Raw genomic sequence first — 17044 nt, 5'->3', positions numbered from 1 at the left:
CGCGTTAATCCGGCACTGCTGCCACCGCCAGAGCAAGTGTCCGACGCGCAGCATCCCGCAGCGCAGCCAGGGCCCGGGCAGGAGGCCTGGGACATGTGGGGCACAGACTGTGAACTGCCCTGACATTCCAGAGATGGTTGTTTCTGGTTGCCCCGTGCCACAGAGCAGGGTGACGTGTGTTTTCTTTGAACCTTTCCCATTTTTTCCTTTTTTTTCTTTCATTGATTGCTGTTTGTATTTGTATTTGCTTTGAACTGTATGTAATGATTTAAATTGTATTTGCTTTGAACTGTATGTAATGATCAGTGGGTCAGGGAAGTGTCCAGTGCAGAGAGAGCACCCCAGAGTGGGGACACCCTAGCCCCTGCCCTAAGTGACCACGACAAGGTTGGGGGTCGAGCCCCCCAGGAATCCTGGACCCAGCCTTGTCAGGGTTACTGGGACTAGAATGGAAGGGGATCCCTCAAGGTCAGGCAGGCCTCTGGGTAGAGAGAGTGGGAGCGAGGACTGAGATCCTTTCGCTAGCCCATTCCACCAGGGCGGTGTATAAGCCAGGAAAGTTCTTCCCCGCAATAGCTGGACCATTCCCCGCTTACATGTGGGCAAAGTTATTTCTTTTCCCTTGTGTCTGGGCATTAGGATATAACCTCTAATGACAGGGTCACATGCTACTGTGCTCATTAACACAGGACATATGTGATATCTCTGCTGGAGCAAACATGTCCCTGTTACTTACAACTGGGGAGATTTACCCATCTCTGTGGAATTCAGGCTTGTCCCCAGAGCAAGTCATGGGGTCAGATTAGTAAATGAATAATCATCTCCAAAACAAACACATTCTCCTCTCTGCTATGTGTCCCGTCTCTGCTAGGTCTTAGTCATGGCAAAACACACTGACTCCCTTGAAAAAAGCTGTGTGTGGTGTTAGTTACATTTTCTCTGTATGGGCTACAAATTGTTCCTTTGCCTTTTCTTCTTGTTGTTTTGAAAATTTAAAACCAAAATCTGTTTTTCTGAGGCTTTACTGGAGTCTGGAAACGGGCGTGGATGTGAACTGTCGACTCAGAAAAGTCATAAAACTTACCGCAAAAAAAATCACCCTTCGGTTCAAGGGTCGCTCTGTACAGAAATCTTCATGTTCCGGGTGAAGTCGGGAGAAAATACTGACAGAATCAGCCCACAGCAAGTAGGACACAACTTGTTCCCAGGTCACAGGATGCCTCTGATATTAAGCCAGGAAGTGATTGTAAGTCTGGCAGTCCCTGGGATGGGGATGTTAGACTGTTCAGCATCTAACGCAGCACAGCCAGGCCGGACCGACGCACATGACTGTCACTGACACAACTGTATGGGTTTAATTCCCCCCGTTGGTTATTTCAGTGCAAATCTGTATGTGTCTGAGACACACTCGTTTCAGATGAAGAGCAGCCTAAATTTGTTTCTTTTCATATTCATCGCCCACTTTATCCTCCCCCCGCCTTTTCTTTCCATTCCCTTTTTATTTCTCTACCCCCTTCCCCTCGCATTCCTTCTCCCCCTCGCCCCATGTAGGTCAAACTTCCTTATTTTCTTATCTTTCCTCTATTCCTTCTCCCACCCCCTCCTTTTTCTGCACCTTCTGCTCCTGTGCTGGAGAGCAGCTGATAGCAGATCAGGCAGGGACCTTTCATTATCAGCAAAATCACTTCTGATTTGGAGCAGAAGGCAGAGAGAACGGAAGCCCAGCTCCGCGCTGCCATGGCTTCAGGGGCTTCTGAACAGGGACTCCAAGAGGAAACCAAATGTCCCATCTGCAGAAACTATTTCACGGAGCCGGTGAGCGTAGACTGTGGGCACAACTTCTGCCGGGACTGCATCTCTCAGCACTGTGACACATGGACAAAAGGGGACTATGACCCTTTGTGCTGTCCCATGTGCAGAGCTCGGATCCAGAAGGAGAATCTCCGGCCCAACTGGGACCTGGCAAGATTAACAGAAATACTTAAAGAATGGAATCTGTGCAAGAAACACCAGGAGAAACTCAACCTGTTCTGCGAAGAGGACGGGGAAGCCGTGTGTGTGGTTTGCGAGAAATCCCCCGAGCACAGATCTCACACGGTGCTGCTCATGAAGGAGGCTGCCCAGAAATATCAGGTAGGAAACACTCTGGATCTGGGATCATTTGGTCCTTTCCTTTGCAGTCTAATCTGAACTTTGCTCCCAGGGCATCTAGAGTCTTTTTGGAGTCATTCTAGAAGCCACAGAGTCCCCTAATTTCCTACATTTTTTCCCCTAGTCTCTAGCTCCATCCAAATCTCTCCCCTGCAGGTTCCTCCCTCTGGGCAGGTGTTGTCCCAGCCTGCCAACCCTGCACTATTCATTAGGGAGAGATGGTCACCTGAGCTCACAGTGAGGCAGTTTCTGCTGCCAGGCCGGGAATGGAGGGGGAATGAGCTGCTCCCAACACATCCCTGACAGCCCAGGCACTTCAAGCAGGGCATTCACCTTCATGATGAACACAGCAGTCCTCCCTCTGCTGCATGGAGCACATATGGGGCTGGATTAAGGCACAGGCATAAGGACCCTAGCTCCTGGAGTCACCCGCTTGCATCACACCTTCAATTTCCAGTCTCAACAGAACCACCAAAAAGTAAGCTCCTGGCCTTCATTCTTGCAAAGAATAGCTTGGAAATGAGAACCAAGCATAAGTGATATGGCAAGGCCTGCCTGAGTTTGCAGAGAGCCTGAGACAATAGCTCCAAGGGGCTAGAACTGATCCATCAATCCAAAGAGGGTGTTAACTCCAAGACCTACTGCTCTGGGGTCCCCATCAACCACACCCCAGCAGGGGGCTCCGGGTGTGTCATCAGGGGAAGAGCTAACTAGATCCAACCAGTTCTCCCAAGCAGATAAACCCTGACTGCTGCGGGGAGCATTTGATGGGGCCCAGCTGCTCCCCTGACTCTGAGGACCTGCTGCCTTTCCCGCTGTTCCTGGGGGGTGTGGCACCTTTGTGTCTATTCCTGAGCGGGCAGAAGGGCCCCATGCTGCTGGATCTGGTTCACTAGAAGAAGGGGGTGCACCCAGCATTCCAAGTGCTGGAGCAGGGGGGTCATCTCTAATGCAAGGGCTGGGCCACGAGAGCAAGGGCAGAAAGATCCAGCATGCTGGTGAATGAAGCTCTCTAAGTTGTCTAGAATAGAGTCCTGGCTTACCTTACTGCAGTTTTCAGAGTAACAGCCCTGTTAGTCTGTATTCGCAAAAAGAAAAGGAGTACTTGTGGCACCTTAGAGACTAACCAATTTATTTGAGCATGAGCTTTCGTGAGCTACAGTTCACTTCATCGGATGCATACTGTGGAAAGTGTAGAAGATCTTTTTATATACACACAAAGCATGAAAAAATACCTCCTCCCACCCCACTCTCCTGCTGGTAATAGCTTATCTAAAGTGATCACTCTCCTTACAATGTGTATGATAATCAAGGTGGGCCATTTCCAGCACAAATCCAGGGTTTAACAAGAACGTCTGGGGGGGGTAGGAAAAAACAAGGGGAAATAGGTTACCTTGCATAATGACTTAGCCACTCCCAGTCTCTATTCAAGCCTAAGTTAATTGTATCCAATTTGCAAATGAATTCCAATTCAGCAGTTTCTCGCTGGAGTCTGGATTTGAAGTTTTTTTGTTGTAATGTAGCAACTTTCAGTCTGTAATCGTGTGACCAGAGAGATTGAAACACCACTGACTTCCTGAGGAAACTACAATCCATCGGTGATCTTCCTGATAACACCATCCTGGCCACTATGGATGTAGAAGCCCTCTACACCAACATTCCACACAAAGATGGACTACAAGCCGTCAAGAACACTATCCCCGATAATGTCACGGCTAACCTGGTGGCTGAACTTTGTGACTTTGTCCTTACTCATAACTATTTTACATTTGGGGACAATGTATACCTTCAGATCAGCGACACCGCTATGGGTACCCGCACGGCCCCACAGTATGCCAACATTTTTATGGCTGACTTAGAACAACGCTTCCTCAGCTCTCGTCCCCTAACACCCCTACTCTACTTGCACTATATTGATGACATCTTCATCATCTGGACCCATGGAAAAGAAGCCCTTGAGGAATTCCACCATGATTTCAACAATTTCCATCCCACCATCAACCTCAGCCTGGTCCAGTCCACACAAGAGATCCACTTCCTGGACACTACAGTGCTAATAAACGATGGTCACGTAAACACCACCCTATAGCGGAAACCTACTGACCGCTATTCCTACCTACATGCCTCCAGCTTTCACCCTGACCACACCACACGATCCGTCGTCTACAGCCAAGCTCTGCGATACAACCGCATTTGCTCCAACCCCTCAGACAGACAAACACCTACAAGATCTCTATCAAGCATTCTTACAACTACAATACCCACCTGCGGAAGTGAAGAAACAGATTGATAGAGCCAGAAGAGTTCCCAGAAGTCACCTACTACAGGACAGGCCTAACAAAGAAAATAACAGAACGCCACTAGCCGTCAGCTTCAGCCCCAACTAAAACCCCTCCAACGCATTATTAAGGATCTACAACCTATCCTGAAGGATGACCCAACACTCTCACAAATCTTGGGAGACAGTCCAGTCCTTGCCTACAGACAGCCCCCCAACCTGAAGCAAATACTCACCAGCAACCACATACCACACAACAGAACCACTAACCCAGGACCCTATCCTTGCAACAAAGCCCGTTGCCAACTGTGCCCACATATCTATTCAGGGGACACCATCACAGGGCCTAATAACATCAGCCACACTATCAGAGGCTCGTTCACCTGCACATCCACCAATGTGATATATGCCATCATGTGCCAGCAATGCCCCTCTGCCATGTACATTGGTCAAACTGGACAGTCTCTACGTAAAAGAATAAATGGACACAAATCAGATGTCAAGAATTATAACATTCATAAACCAATCGGAGAACACTTCAATCTCTCTGGTCACACGATTACAGACATGAAAGTTGCTATATTACAACATAAAAACTTCAAATCCAGACTCCAGCGAGAAACTGCTGAATTGGAATTCATTTGCAAATTGGATACAATTAACTTAGGCTTGAGTAGAGACTGGGAGTGGCTAAGTCATTATGCAAGGTAACCTATTTCCCCTTGTTTTTTCCTACCGCCCCCCCCCCCCCCCCCCCGCCCCAGACGTTCTTGTTAAACCCTGGATTTGTGCTGGAAATGGCCCACCTTGATTATCATACACATTGTAAGGAGAGTGGTCACTTTAGATAAGCTATTAGCAGCAGGAGAGTGGGTTTGTGTGGTGGGGGGGGTGAGAAATCCTGGATTTGTGCTGGAAATGGCCCAACTTGATTATCATACACATTGTAAGGAGAGTGATCACTTTAGATAAGCTATTACCAGCAGGAGAATGGGGTGGGAGGAGGTATTTTTTCATGCTTTGTGTGTATATAAAAATATCTTCTACACTTTCCACAGTATGCATCCGATGAAGTGAGCTGTAGCTCACAAAAGCTTATTCTCAAATAAATTGGTTAGTCTCTAAGGTGCCACAAGTACTCCTTTTCTTCTTACTGCAGTTCTGCGCGTACACATCCCTTTGTTCTAGTCTGGAGGGAAGGTGCAGACAGAAAGGAGGACAGGGAACATGCTTTCCTTCAGTACTGCCCCTGGGAGTGAGAAAAGCTACACGACTGCACTCTTCATTATTATTATGATTCAATAATAGACCAGCCAAATCTGCAAGTAGGTCCCTGCCCGCTCAAACCCCCCCCCCCCCCCCCCCCCGTCGCAAATATTTACAGCCTTTCAGGATGGCCAAAGACCAAGGGGAGGTAGGAAAGAAACTCGGAGTGGCCTGTCCCATCTGCTGCCTCTGTTCGGTACATGCTCTGCAGGGTATGTACACACCGTGCCTTAAATAGATCACAGTCCTTCACTCTCCACCCCCAACAGAGCTGAGCTCAGCACAGGGTCACAGAGTGGGGGCAGAGGTGGCTATATGACATCTTTCCACCTCCTGAGAATATCTGCTTTTCCAGGGGCCCTGCCTGGATCCCCAGCCCCGGGGGCTGCTCTTACACTCTGCTTCCATCGGTGATTGTGGCAGCTGAGAAAAGGCAGAGTGCAGAGCGCCCCAGCCACATTCCTGCATGTCCCCAGCAGGTCCCTATGAACCAGGGGTTGGTGAACACTCACTGTGCTCGCCCCATGTCATCCCCTTACTCAGGAGATGAACAGATTGATCATGTTTCTAGAGCCTTACAGTTACACAGGGGCTGTGATCGAACCCAGAACTGCCCCCCTTTTGTCTGTATCACTCACTTCCATCCCAACAAGGGTAAACTCATTTATGAGGACCAAACCATCCGGATCACTCAAAGCCAGAGCAGCGCTGGGTGCAGGGCCCCTTGCTGCTGTGCACTGGGCAGCCGAGAATGATCACTGTCAATATTACTGCCTGGTGAGAGGATCTAAGGGAATCGCTGGAGAGAATCATAGAATCGTAGGACTGGAAGGGACTTTGAGAGGTCGTCTAGTCCAGTCCCCTGCACTCAAGGCAGGACTAAGTATTATCTAGACCATCCCTGACAGGTGTTTGTCTAACCTGTTCTTAAAAATCTCCAATGATGGAGATTCCACAGCCTCCCTTGGCAATTTATTCTAGGGCTTAACCCAGCATCTCCAGCCAGTGGGCTTTCAGGGAATTGGCTTTATTTCCTCCTGCCAATGGAGACACATTAGAAAGAGTTTCATCAAAGACTAAATTCCAGCAATGCTGTTTTTTCTTTCCCATGGTGGGAATAGACCCCTGCCCACTCCTGCCAAAGCAAAAAAAAAACCACACCAAGTCTTTTTCTTCCCTCTCAGGATCAATTCCAAACCCATTTGCTGATGCTGAAGGAAGAGAAGGAAAAGCTCACAAAATGTAGACAGTCTGAAGAGAGGAAATTGCAGGAATTCCTGGTAGGTCCCATTGTCATTAACCAGTAGTTATTATTTGGGGTAACAATCTTTGAGGGTATATTTTGCTGTGGCATTATGGAGGAGTGTATGTTTTTCCTCTGTGGCCATGTGGTGCTACGGGAGATAGTGTGTTTGTCCCTATCTCTCTGTAATTGTGTTCCTGTGTGTGCACACTTTTGTGCATGTCTGTTTTGTGTGTCACAGCTCTCGGTGAGTTGTTGCTCTCTCTGTGTGCATGTAGTGTGTGTGTGTGTGTGTATGTGTGAGTAACTGTTGTCAGGATAGCACCATTGACCCATTTAAATGTTGTTTTTGTGTGTTGTGGTTTTTCTCCTCATGGATGTCTGCCCGGGGAATTCTGAGTCCTACCCCCTTCTGCCCTTTCTATTGATAGACTTGGGTTGTCAGGGGCCAGTGCAAAAGAATTTCTAATCATGCCAGATATCAGACATGATAAACAGAAAATGGGGCTGGCTGCGGGGGGGTCTCTAGGAAAATCTTCTCTCTCATCCATAGGGAAAATTTCTAAGGCAATATCTTAAGCTGAATTTTAGAGGTTGTGGTGAATTTTCCCTCCTGCACATCTCAAGGGCACTGGAACGGGGTGGTCAGGGGGCAATGGCCCCATCACTTTTTATCAGCCATAGGGGCAAGTGATTGGAGGAGGGGGCAGAAAGGAGTGAGCCAAGAGTGGGGTTTTGAGGGGAATAGGCGGCACGGGAGCGGGGGAAGGGATGGTGCGAGGGTGGGGTCTGGGGGTAACAGGCGGTGCAAGGGTAGGGTCTCAGGGGAAAGAGGCGGCCTGGGAGGCAGGCCATGGTTCAACTGCCGGTGGGCCCCCACACACACACTTTTAGGGTGCTTCTGGCACAAACTCACCCTGATTGTCTCCAAAACTCTGACCTGCCCTTTCCTGATTTGTCATTGTTCACTAAAGGAAAAGACGGAAGCAGAGAGGCAGAAGATTGTGTGTGAATTTGAGCAACTGCGCCAGTTTCTGAAGGAACAAGAGCGACCCCTGCTGGCATTACTGGAAGAGCTGAAGAAGGAGATTGCGAAGATTCAGGACGAAAAGGTCGCCAAACTCTCCGAGGAGATTTCCCATCTCAGTGAGCTGATCGGTGAGATGGATAAGAAGTGTCAGCAGCCGGTGAGGGAATTCCTGCAGGTGAGCCTGTGTTAGAGCCACACCAGGAAATTTATTTGTATCAACCCCCTCCCCTGCCTCTGGCTCACTGGCAATGATTACCCTGGCCACAGAACCCTCCCCTTCCCTTCCTCAAACAGGTATGTCACTGGAGGGGAAGGTGGTCAATTTCCCCCATTTATGGTTCTACTCTGTCAGCTCTTCTGAGCTCCCAGAGTGAAGATCTGTTTGAGGACAATTCCTTATTTCCTGACTCAGGGGTCATAAAACAGCTGGCCCCTCAACAGTTGCGCCACAACACACCTCCAAAGGCTGGCAAAGAGGCCAAACCCCGACCCTGCATCCTCCCAACCCCAACATCCCTTGCACTCCTCCAACACCGTCCACACACGGATTCTCCTCTCTGCGCTGACCACTCATATTGCCTAACTCTGCACAAAGAAGTTACATGACGCTAAAGATGCTATGAGCAATTCCTGGTAGGGGCTCTGGGAGTCAGGAACCTCTCAGCCAAATGTCCCAGAAACTTGCTTTCCTTTGATCACAATCAGTCAAATTGTTCAGGATATGGTTGAGGAGCATGATTACTTTACATGGACGAGTAGAATCTTTCATCATGCCGCTAATTAATGTGAATTCCTTTGACAATACATCTAAAGTAAAATCAGAGTCTTCTTGTGGATTTTAGAGCACTTTACAATATTGCTTTTAAATCAGGGTATGTCTACATTTAAAACAATACAGCTTTGCCGCCGTAGCGCTTCAGTGTAGACAAGGTGATAATCCATTTTAGCTGTACCAGAGCTTCCATTTCACTATAACTTGCTTGCGTTATTCCATGGGACTATCCGGTGGTTGCTGCTGAAAACCTGGCCTGTTTATCCAGGTATTCATAGTTGAATTTGGAAAGTCACAAACTCCAGTGAAGCATGTCGGGAGCTCACGTGTGATGGCACAGCGAGTCCTGTCCAGAGCAGGAGAGAGCCCCAACGCATGGTGCATGAAACTGAACTGCCTGTTTCTCTCTGTTTCCCCTATAGGGCATCAGATGCACCTTGAACAGGTAGATGGCTCCTTCTCAATTGCCTTCGTACTTCATTATTCTAGGAACAGGCTGGGACACCACGTTACCAAAAAATCACCTCCAGGCCCAACAGCAAAGTGGGGCAAGGTGACACGTGGAGTAGGCCTCTCCCTCTGTTTAATAGAAACCTGGGGTTCCTGCATTTCATGCAAAGCTAACAGTATCATAGGCGCCGATTCCGTGGGTGCTCTGGGGCTGGAGTACCCATGGGGAAAAAATGGCGGGTGCTGAACACCCACCGGCAGCCCCCCATCAGCTCCCCCCGGCCTCCCCAGTGTCTCCCGCCCACCGGTGGACCCCACGGATCAGCAACTCCCCATCCCTCCCCACGCCTCCGCCTGCCCCAATCAGCTGTTTTGTGACATATGGGAGGCTCTGGGAGGGAGGAGGAGGAGCGAGGACATGGCATGTGTGGGGGAGGGGGCGGAACTGGGTGGGAAGAGGGGGGGTGGGGTGGGGCCTTGGGGTAAGGGGTGGAGTCAGGGCGGGGTCTGGGGCAGAGCCAGGGGGCGAGTGCCCCCCGGCACTTTGTAAAATTGGCGCCTGTGAACACCTGCCTTCCCAGGGCGGGGGAGATGTCCCAGGCCTGTGGAATGGAGTATGAGCCTTTCACCTCTTGGGGGTTTGAGTTCTGTAGGGCCCAGGTCAGGAGCAAATAAAAGTCTTGATGACGATTTGGAAACCTAAGGAATGGGCTGGTGAGAGGGGAGTTGATCTCAGTCCAGATCCAGGTGGACAGGTGCCCACAGCCGAGTGACTAGCAGACATATGGGAACCTGTTGGCCACCAAAGCACAGAGGACAAAGAGTCAATTGCACATGGGGATCGAACTTCCTTCCTATCCCTAAAGCTGGTCCCACTGGGCCAGGTTGAAGCACACTCATGGGACACCATGGGGAAAGCTTGAACTGCCACTGGCTGGGATATAACTGCTCTGTGGCTGGGACACACAGAGAAATTCTGTCTCTAGGCCCCACAGCTCAGTATTTTCATAGTAAAATAAAATGCTTGTTAACCGGAAAAAGTTTGTTGCTCTCTAGATGTGAAAAAAGGAAGTTCCAGCAGCCAGAGGAGATTTCTCCTAAGCTGGAAATCAAACTTGATTTTTGGTGTCAGCAAAATATTGCCCTGAAGGCTACTCTGAGGAAATTCAAAGGTACTAAGGTCTAGTGAGGAAGCTGAAACCTGTGCTTTTGGGAGGTGATGGGCTCCAGCTGATTACTTATGATTATATGCTTACATCAAACTGAAATAAACCAGAGCCTAACTTTCAAACACAGCTCCTGAATCAGGGGGCAAAGGGCTGGGGAATTTCCAAGCAAAAATAAATTATTGTTCACAATCAATAATGATACAAATGTGATTCCTTTTTCCATTAAGAAATTTCTTCTAAGTAATGAGAAAAACAGAATCCAGGTGAAGGGAGCCATGTCACATTCTCCTGACAACATTCAGTTATGGCTTCATCCTGTTTATAAATGGAGACAAGAGCCCCCCAAACTGCTATTTAATAACAAAGAGAAAGGAAATATATCTAAAGATAGTGCAGCAGTCTGGGAGTCGGGATTGCTGGGCTCTGTTCCAGCTCTGCCATTGACTCGCTGTGCAACCTTCATAAGAACATAAGAATGGCCAGTCTGGGTCAGACCAAAGGTCCATCTAGCCCAGTATCCTGTCTGCCGACAGTGCCCAATGCCAAGTGCCCCAGAGGGAGTGAACCTAACAGGTCATGATCAAGTGATCTCTCTCCTGCCATCCATCTCCAACCTCTGACAAACAGAGGCTAGGGACAGCATTCCTTACCCATCCTGGCCAATAACCATTAATGGACTTAACCTCCTTCGCCAAATCAGCCTCTCCCTGCCTCAGTGTCCCCATCTTCAAAATGACAATTACAATCATTCCAGTCCCCACAGGAGGGTGTGGATCTGATGCGCAACTGGTGGATGTATTAAAATGCTTCCAGATCCCTACATGTAACAAACACTGAGGGCCTGATATACAGCAGTGCTGAGCACCAGCGCGTCCCATTGACTTCAGTTAGAGCTGTGGGTGCACAGAGCCCTTGAAAATCAGACCCTGTGTGAGCAGAGTGTTCACCTGAAATCCTTGGATGGACCGAGTGATATAAGGCCTGGTCTTTATTTACACTAACACCTTTACGGTTATTTATAACACCTTTACGGACTGACAGTATGAAGGGGCTTTAAAGTGTGTAAAGGCCTCTTTACACTGTCAGAGCCATACAAAGGGTCCTCAGAGCAAATGAGAATCAGGCCCCTCGTTATGCAAAGTGTTCCCAGAATATTCCTGATTCTGTTTAATTATACTTTGCCCTTCCTAGAAATTCTTCCTGTATGTCTTCATTTCTCAACCTTCCTCTGTCTCTCAACCCCCTTCCTTCTGCTTGGGTTTCAAAATTAAAGAACAGTTGTGTCAATTAATAGCAGAAAGCTGGCCATAAACATGACAGCCCGAAATCTCATCTCTCTCTCCCCTTCTCCTCACTCTAGACATGCTGTCATCTGAACTGAAGAGAGAATGGGAATTGTCTCTGCCACAGGGTGTAACAAAAACACATACAAAGGGTGAGTTTTACAGGGATTTGGGCCTCAGATTCTCAGTGATTGTGGAAAAACCTTTCTGGGATCAGAGACCCAACTCATCTCAAACTAGGCTCAACATGTGAATGAGAAGGGGGTTGCTGTGACAGGTAGAGATTGATTCTTCCTGCCCGGGGAATCCTGTGCTGGGCACACACTGTGACTGAGGATTGGGATGGGTTGGGGGGGGGGGGTCACGATACCCCAGACAGACCATGTTGACCGTCTTTTTTCAGCGAAAAGCTAGAGCATTAAACATTTATCCAATGGTTATTTTATCCAACATTGCACCTGGGTCCCCTGAATGTGTCTTTAAAAAAAATTATTTGAAGAAAATTAGAAGGATGAAATTAGAGGTTGGTGAAACTGCTGATGTAGAAATAAAATAAAACTGGGTGTTTGTAATGAACATGTACACTGAAAATGGCTGTGTGACCTTTTCTTTAATGGAACATACCATCTGGTGGATCTGTATCACATGGTTGTTTGACCATTCCTATGCAAACACAGCCCAGATGCGGTTTTCAACCTTTTTTCACTTGCGGACCTCTAAAAAATTTCAAATGGAAGTGCGGACCTCTTTGGAAATCTCAGACATAGTCTGCAGGCCCCCAGGGTCTGTGGACACAGGTTGAAAACCACTGGTCTATGGTAATGACGACCTTTCACGGATGCTTTAGACATAGTCTGCAGACCCCCAGTGGCCTGTGGTCCACAGGTTGAAAACCACTGGTCTACAGCATCTTAGGTACCAATGTGCCGACGTTAGCATGTCCCTTAAATTAACATTATGCACACTCGAGTGCAAACATGTTAATTTGGACATGAGGAAAAACTGGGGCTGCTGGGGATTTTTAAGAGCAGGTTGGACAAACACCTGTCAGGGATGGTCTAGATAATACTTAGTCCTGCCATGAGTGCAGGGGGCTGGACTAGACGACCGCTTGAGCAGTAGCGTAGCTACGGGGGGAGTGGGGCAGCGGCCACTCCCACACCGAGCACAAGTGGGGCCTTTTTAATGTCTTGGCACCTTTTTAATTTTTACTCACCCAGCAGTGCTCCGGGTCTTTGGCAGCCGGTCAGGCGGCGCTCCGGGTCTTCAGCAGCTCTTCCGCGTCGGGTCCTTCACTCGCTCCGGTCTTTGGTGGCGGGGGGGGTCCTTCAGTGCCGCCGAAGACCGGAGCGAGTGAAGGACCCGACGCCGAAGACCCGGAGCGCCGCCGGGTGAGTACAAGCGGGTGGTACCTTTGTTATCTCTGCTCCCCCTGTTTTCTCCACCTGGCTACGCCACTGCTCTCGAGGTCCCTTCCAGTCCTACGATTCTCTGATTCTATGTATGGGGAAACCTTGTCTGGAAAGCGACATTTATAATGCTTACAGGCTAATTCCCCCATGTTTGTAACAGTTTTAGTGCCATGAGTGGATGGGTCTAGTGCTGCACAAAATCGTATTTTAAAAAATGGAGTGAACTTATTGACAGTTGATTAAAATCTTCCTTGAAACCAGTATATAGGTTGTGGAGAGGTAGAAAGAACTTGCAAGACCTGTCCAGGGAGAGGTAATAGGAAAAAGACAGAGAGCCAAGCTCTGCAACCACAACAGCAGCTGTAACAGCATCTTTAGTGTCTGGAAGGAGGGAACTGCAGTGAAATCCCGGCTCAGCCCCAGCACAGAGGCAATTCCCTGGGACCCAGGACAGAAAGACAGAAAACTAGGGACTGTCCCAGCCAGAACGGGGCTGCTGGGGAGTGTGAGAAATGGTCCCAGCCTCCCCCAGATCTGAGCTCTGCCCCTAACGCTCGGATTCTCTCTCTCTCCCCAGCGAATGTGACTCTGGATCCAGACACGGCTCATCCCAGGCTCATCGTGTCTGCAGATCGGAAATGCGTGAGATGGGGAAACACACAGCAGGATCTCCCTGATAATCCCAAGAGATTTGATTTTATTCTCTGTGTGCTGGGCTGTGAGGGATTCACCTCGGGGAGACATTTCTGGGAGGTGGACGTGGGAGATGGGGGACGGTGGGCCGTGGGGGTGGCCAGAGAGTCTGTGAGGAGGAAGGGAGAGATCATCCTGAATCCTGAGGGGGGGATCTGGGCTGTGCGACAGTGGGAGGGCCAGTACCGAGCTCTCACCTGCCCAACAACCTTCCTGTCCATGAGCTACAGCCCCCAGAAGATCCGTGTTTCTCTAGACTATGAACAGAGGCAGGTGACATTTTTCGACGCTGATAACAAGGTTCTGATCTATACTTTCCTGCTGGTCTCTTTCACTGGGGAGAGAATCCACCCTTGGTTCCGAGTGGGGACAGGATCTCAGCTCAGGCTCTGTCCCTGAGACAAGAGGGGAATGTCCCACTGGGGACCCTGCAATTTTTCCTTGTAACCTCTGATGTCCTCATCTCCATGGCCCTGGTCAAATCCCAGCTTCCCGCAGACCTTCTAATGCATACTCTGGAGTGTCCAAACCACAACAGGCTACCAGGGAGAGATGGAGATACAGAAGCCAATCGCATTGCCACAAGGATTTGACACCTATTTGTCATGTTCCTCAGTGATCCAGAAGAACTCTAGCTGCCTGTAGGGTCGGAGACTGATAGATGGGAGCCGTAGTTAATTAAAGTGAAGGGCAGTGAAAAGGAGAGAGACACAAAGTACGTGACAGTGGGATTGGTGAATGCTAATGAAAGCGATGCTGTCACTCACGGCATAGTTCATCCATTCAATGCACTATTGGGGCATGAAAAGTAGGGCCATTTCTGTGCCTTTATAAAGGCTTTGTACAAATTTTGCAACTTTTTTCTTTTTTAATTATTCAGTGATCACTGCCAGGGAAAAATTGTGCCAGGTAAAGGGCTGGTGCAAGGCACTTGCATCACAGAGCAGAGGGAGCAAGGTCTAGGTTGCAAGAGGGCAGACTTTGGGAAATTAAGGGAATTAGTTAAAGAAGTCGCTGGACTGATGTTCGCAAGGACTGAAATGGAAAAGCAGCTTGGAATTTCTTTGGCCCAACTGTACAAAAGCTAGCTGAAATTTACATCCCAAACAAGGGGGGGAAACTTGTAGGGAAAGGCTCCAGACCTGGCTGGCTGGATAACCACCAATATGGAAAGGGAAAATGACGAGCAAAGAAAGCTACATCAAGGAAGATACAAAAATGTTCAAATAAAGTGAGAATTGCTGAGAGTGACGCGGAATTAGCTCTTGCCAAATGAAATAAAACAAATACTGAGTGGTTTTTTAGTTACATAAATGAAAAGAGAATAAGGAAGGAAGTGGTAGGCCCACTATGCACTGTGGATGGGAAAGAGATTAAAGATAAGCTACAGTATAGCCCAGAAGCTAAATTCGCATTTTGCGTTGGTTTTCAGTGAGGATGATCATATGATCTTACAAAGTGTTAGCCGAGGCATTTCCAGCAGAGGCTGAGAAGTATTAATGACATTGCACAAGGCACTGGTAAGATCTCATCTGGCATACTGTGTAGAGTTCTCGTCTCCCATGTTCCAGAAAGATTAATTTAAACTGCAATAGGTACAGAGAAGACCTAATAGGATAATCAGGGGAATGGAGACAGGGGTACTGGAATGGGGGGACCAGGAGGCCACGGTCCCCTTACTTTTCCCAGTGGCTGGGCCAGGCCCATCCACTTCTTAACATGAGCGTAGTTTGAGGGGCAGGGAGCTGCATTGCCCCGCCAAAATGCAAGCATCAGGCAGGCACGGAGTGACGCAAGCAGGGGCTGCACTTCGCGACCCCTGCCTGCAGCACCAGCCTCTTCCCAGCCGGCCCCTCTCAGTGGCCCCACCTCTGCTCCTCCTCTTCCCCCCAGGGGCCCGTCCCCTGGCCAGGCCAGAAGGCAGAGCCAGCCTGCTGCCCAGGGAGTCCAGGCCGCTGTGGGGAGCCCTGGGCCCTCCATCTGCCCTGGGCGACGCGGTGTAATCGTGTGACAGAATACAGCTCTGCAGTCACACCCTACACACTATTGTAATAATCTTTGTTCAAAGTATGACTTGTAAGTGAGGCTGCGAGTTTGTCACGGAAGTCACAGATTCCATGACTTTCCAGGACCTCTGTGACTTCTGAGCAATTCAGGCAGCCCTGGGCCAGCCACTGCTGGGGCAGTCTCGCTCCCCACTCCTCCCGTCAGCAGCAGTAGGAGTTTTTGTCTGGGAGGGGACTCAGTGCTAGGGGTTGTCGCACAGGAGGGGGTGAGGGACAGCGCTTACCTCAGGGGTGGTCTCCCCAGAAGCAGCGACATGTCCCTCGCTCCCTCAGCTCCTAGCTCCGTGCACTGCCTCCGCCTGCAGACACCGCCCCCGCAGCTCCCATTGGCTGCGGTTCCCGGCAATGGGAGCTGCGGAGCCAGCGCTGGGGCGGGGGCAGCGCGCGGAGCTAGGAGCTGAGGGAGGGACGTGTCGCCACTTACGGGGAGCCACAAGGAGCCGGGTAGGGAGCCTGCCAGCCCCACCAACCCCAGCACCAGCAGGGGTTCTGGACTACTCCTGCCCAAGATTTAGTCAGGGGTATATAGTACAAGTCATGGACACGTCACAGGCTGTGAATTTTTGTTTACTGCCCGTGACCTGTTCATTACTTTTACTAAAAAAAACCTGTGACTAAAATGTAGCCTTACTTGTGAGGTATCATATGAAAACTCATAATTTTCTGGTCATTGTTGTCCTGGTAATATATGTGTGGCAACTCTGTGTGTGTGAAGTGATAAGATCCCCCTATATGGTGTTGTTAACATGTGTTCAAAACCCCACAGTACTGTCCAAAGAGAAGGTGGCAAACAGGTCTGTCCTAAACGAAAGAACGTGTGCTCTGCTTCATTTGCATTTGAGCAATAAACAGAGTTATCAAGCAGAAGGGGAAAACAAAGGAAGTTCAAACAGGTGAAAAAAACAGCAGGGAACATTCTTCTACATACATTCTCTGGCTCCTGGTACTCTGTTTTTCAAGAGGGGGACTGAAGCTATGAAAAGAAGGGACAAACATCCCCAAACACTCCTCTGTCTCTCATCACATTCACTGTACCTGAAGAGACAAAGGAAGCATTTACTGGGAGAGGGAGTCCTGACCTAGATGGTTTGGTCAGTAAGGATGCTGAAAGCATGTGGTGAGAAACTTTGCTTGAATCTAATATAGTTTGTTAAGTTAGGCATTAGTAAGTGTTCTATCTTTATTTTTCTTTTATGCCTCATGACTTGTAGTCACTTAAAATCTCTCTTTG

At 49.1% G+C, this 17044-nt stretch overlaps 1 protein-coding gene across 1 annotated transcript; it reads left to right on the top strand.

Annotated features, from left to right (window-relative positions):
• Window positions 1-1550: 1550 nt before the first annotated feature.
• LOC144274048 (E3 ubiquitin-protein ligase TRIM39-like) lies at window positions 1551-14146 on the top strand. The gene is made up of 6 exons (XM_077832745.1): window positions 1551-2133; window positions 6880-6975; window positions 7913-8143; window positions 9163-9185; window positions 10247-10362; window positions 13632-14146. Exons 1-6 carry the CDS (start codon window positions 1738-1740, stop codon window positions 14144-14146), a joined length of 1377 nt encoding a protein of 458 aa, XP_077688871.1. The 5' UTR covers window positions 1551-1737.
• The last annotated feature ends 2898 nt before the right edge of the window (window positions 14147-17044 follow it).

Source organism: Eretmochelys imbricata, chromosome 14 (assembly GCF_965152235.1).
Source record: "Eretmochelys imbricata isolate rEreImb1 chromosome 14, rEreImb1.hap1, whole genome shotgun sequence".
Lineage (NCBI taxonomy): Eukaryota > Metazoa > Chordata > Testudines > Cheloniidae > Eretmochelys > Eretmochelys imbricata.
Note: the sequence above shows the minus strand (reverse complement) of the source record. Positions and strands in the feature narration are given on the sequence as shown.

Excerpts from the sequence above, each read along its gene's own strand:
- LOC144274048 (XM_077832745.1), top strand. The coding sequence starts at position 1,738 with ATGGCTTCAGGGGCTTCTGAACAGGGACTCCAAGAGGAAACCAAATGT. Across the intron at positions 2,134-6,879 it reads AGGCTGCCCAGAAATATCAG|GATCAATTCCAAACCCATTT; the intron begins GTAGGAAACACT and ends CTTCCCTCTCAG. Across the intron at positions 9,186-10,246 it reads ATCAGATGCACCTTGAACAG|ATGTGAAAAAAGGAAGTTCC; the intron begins GTAGATGGCTCC and ends GTTGCTCTCTAG.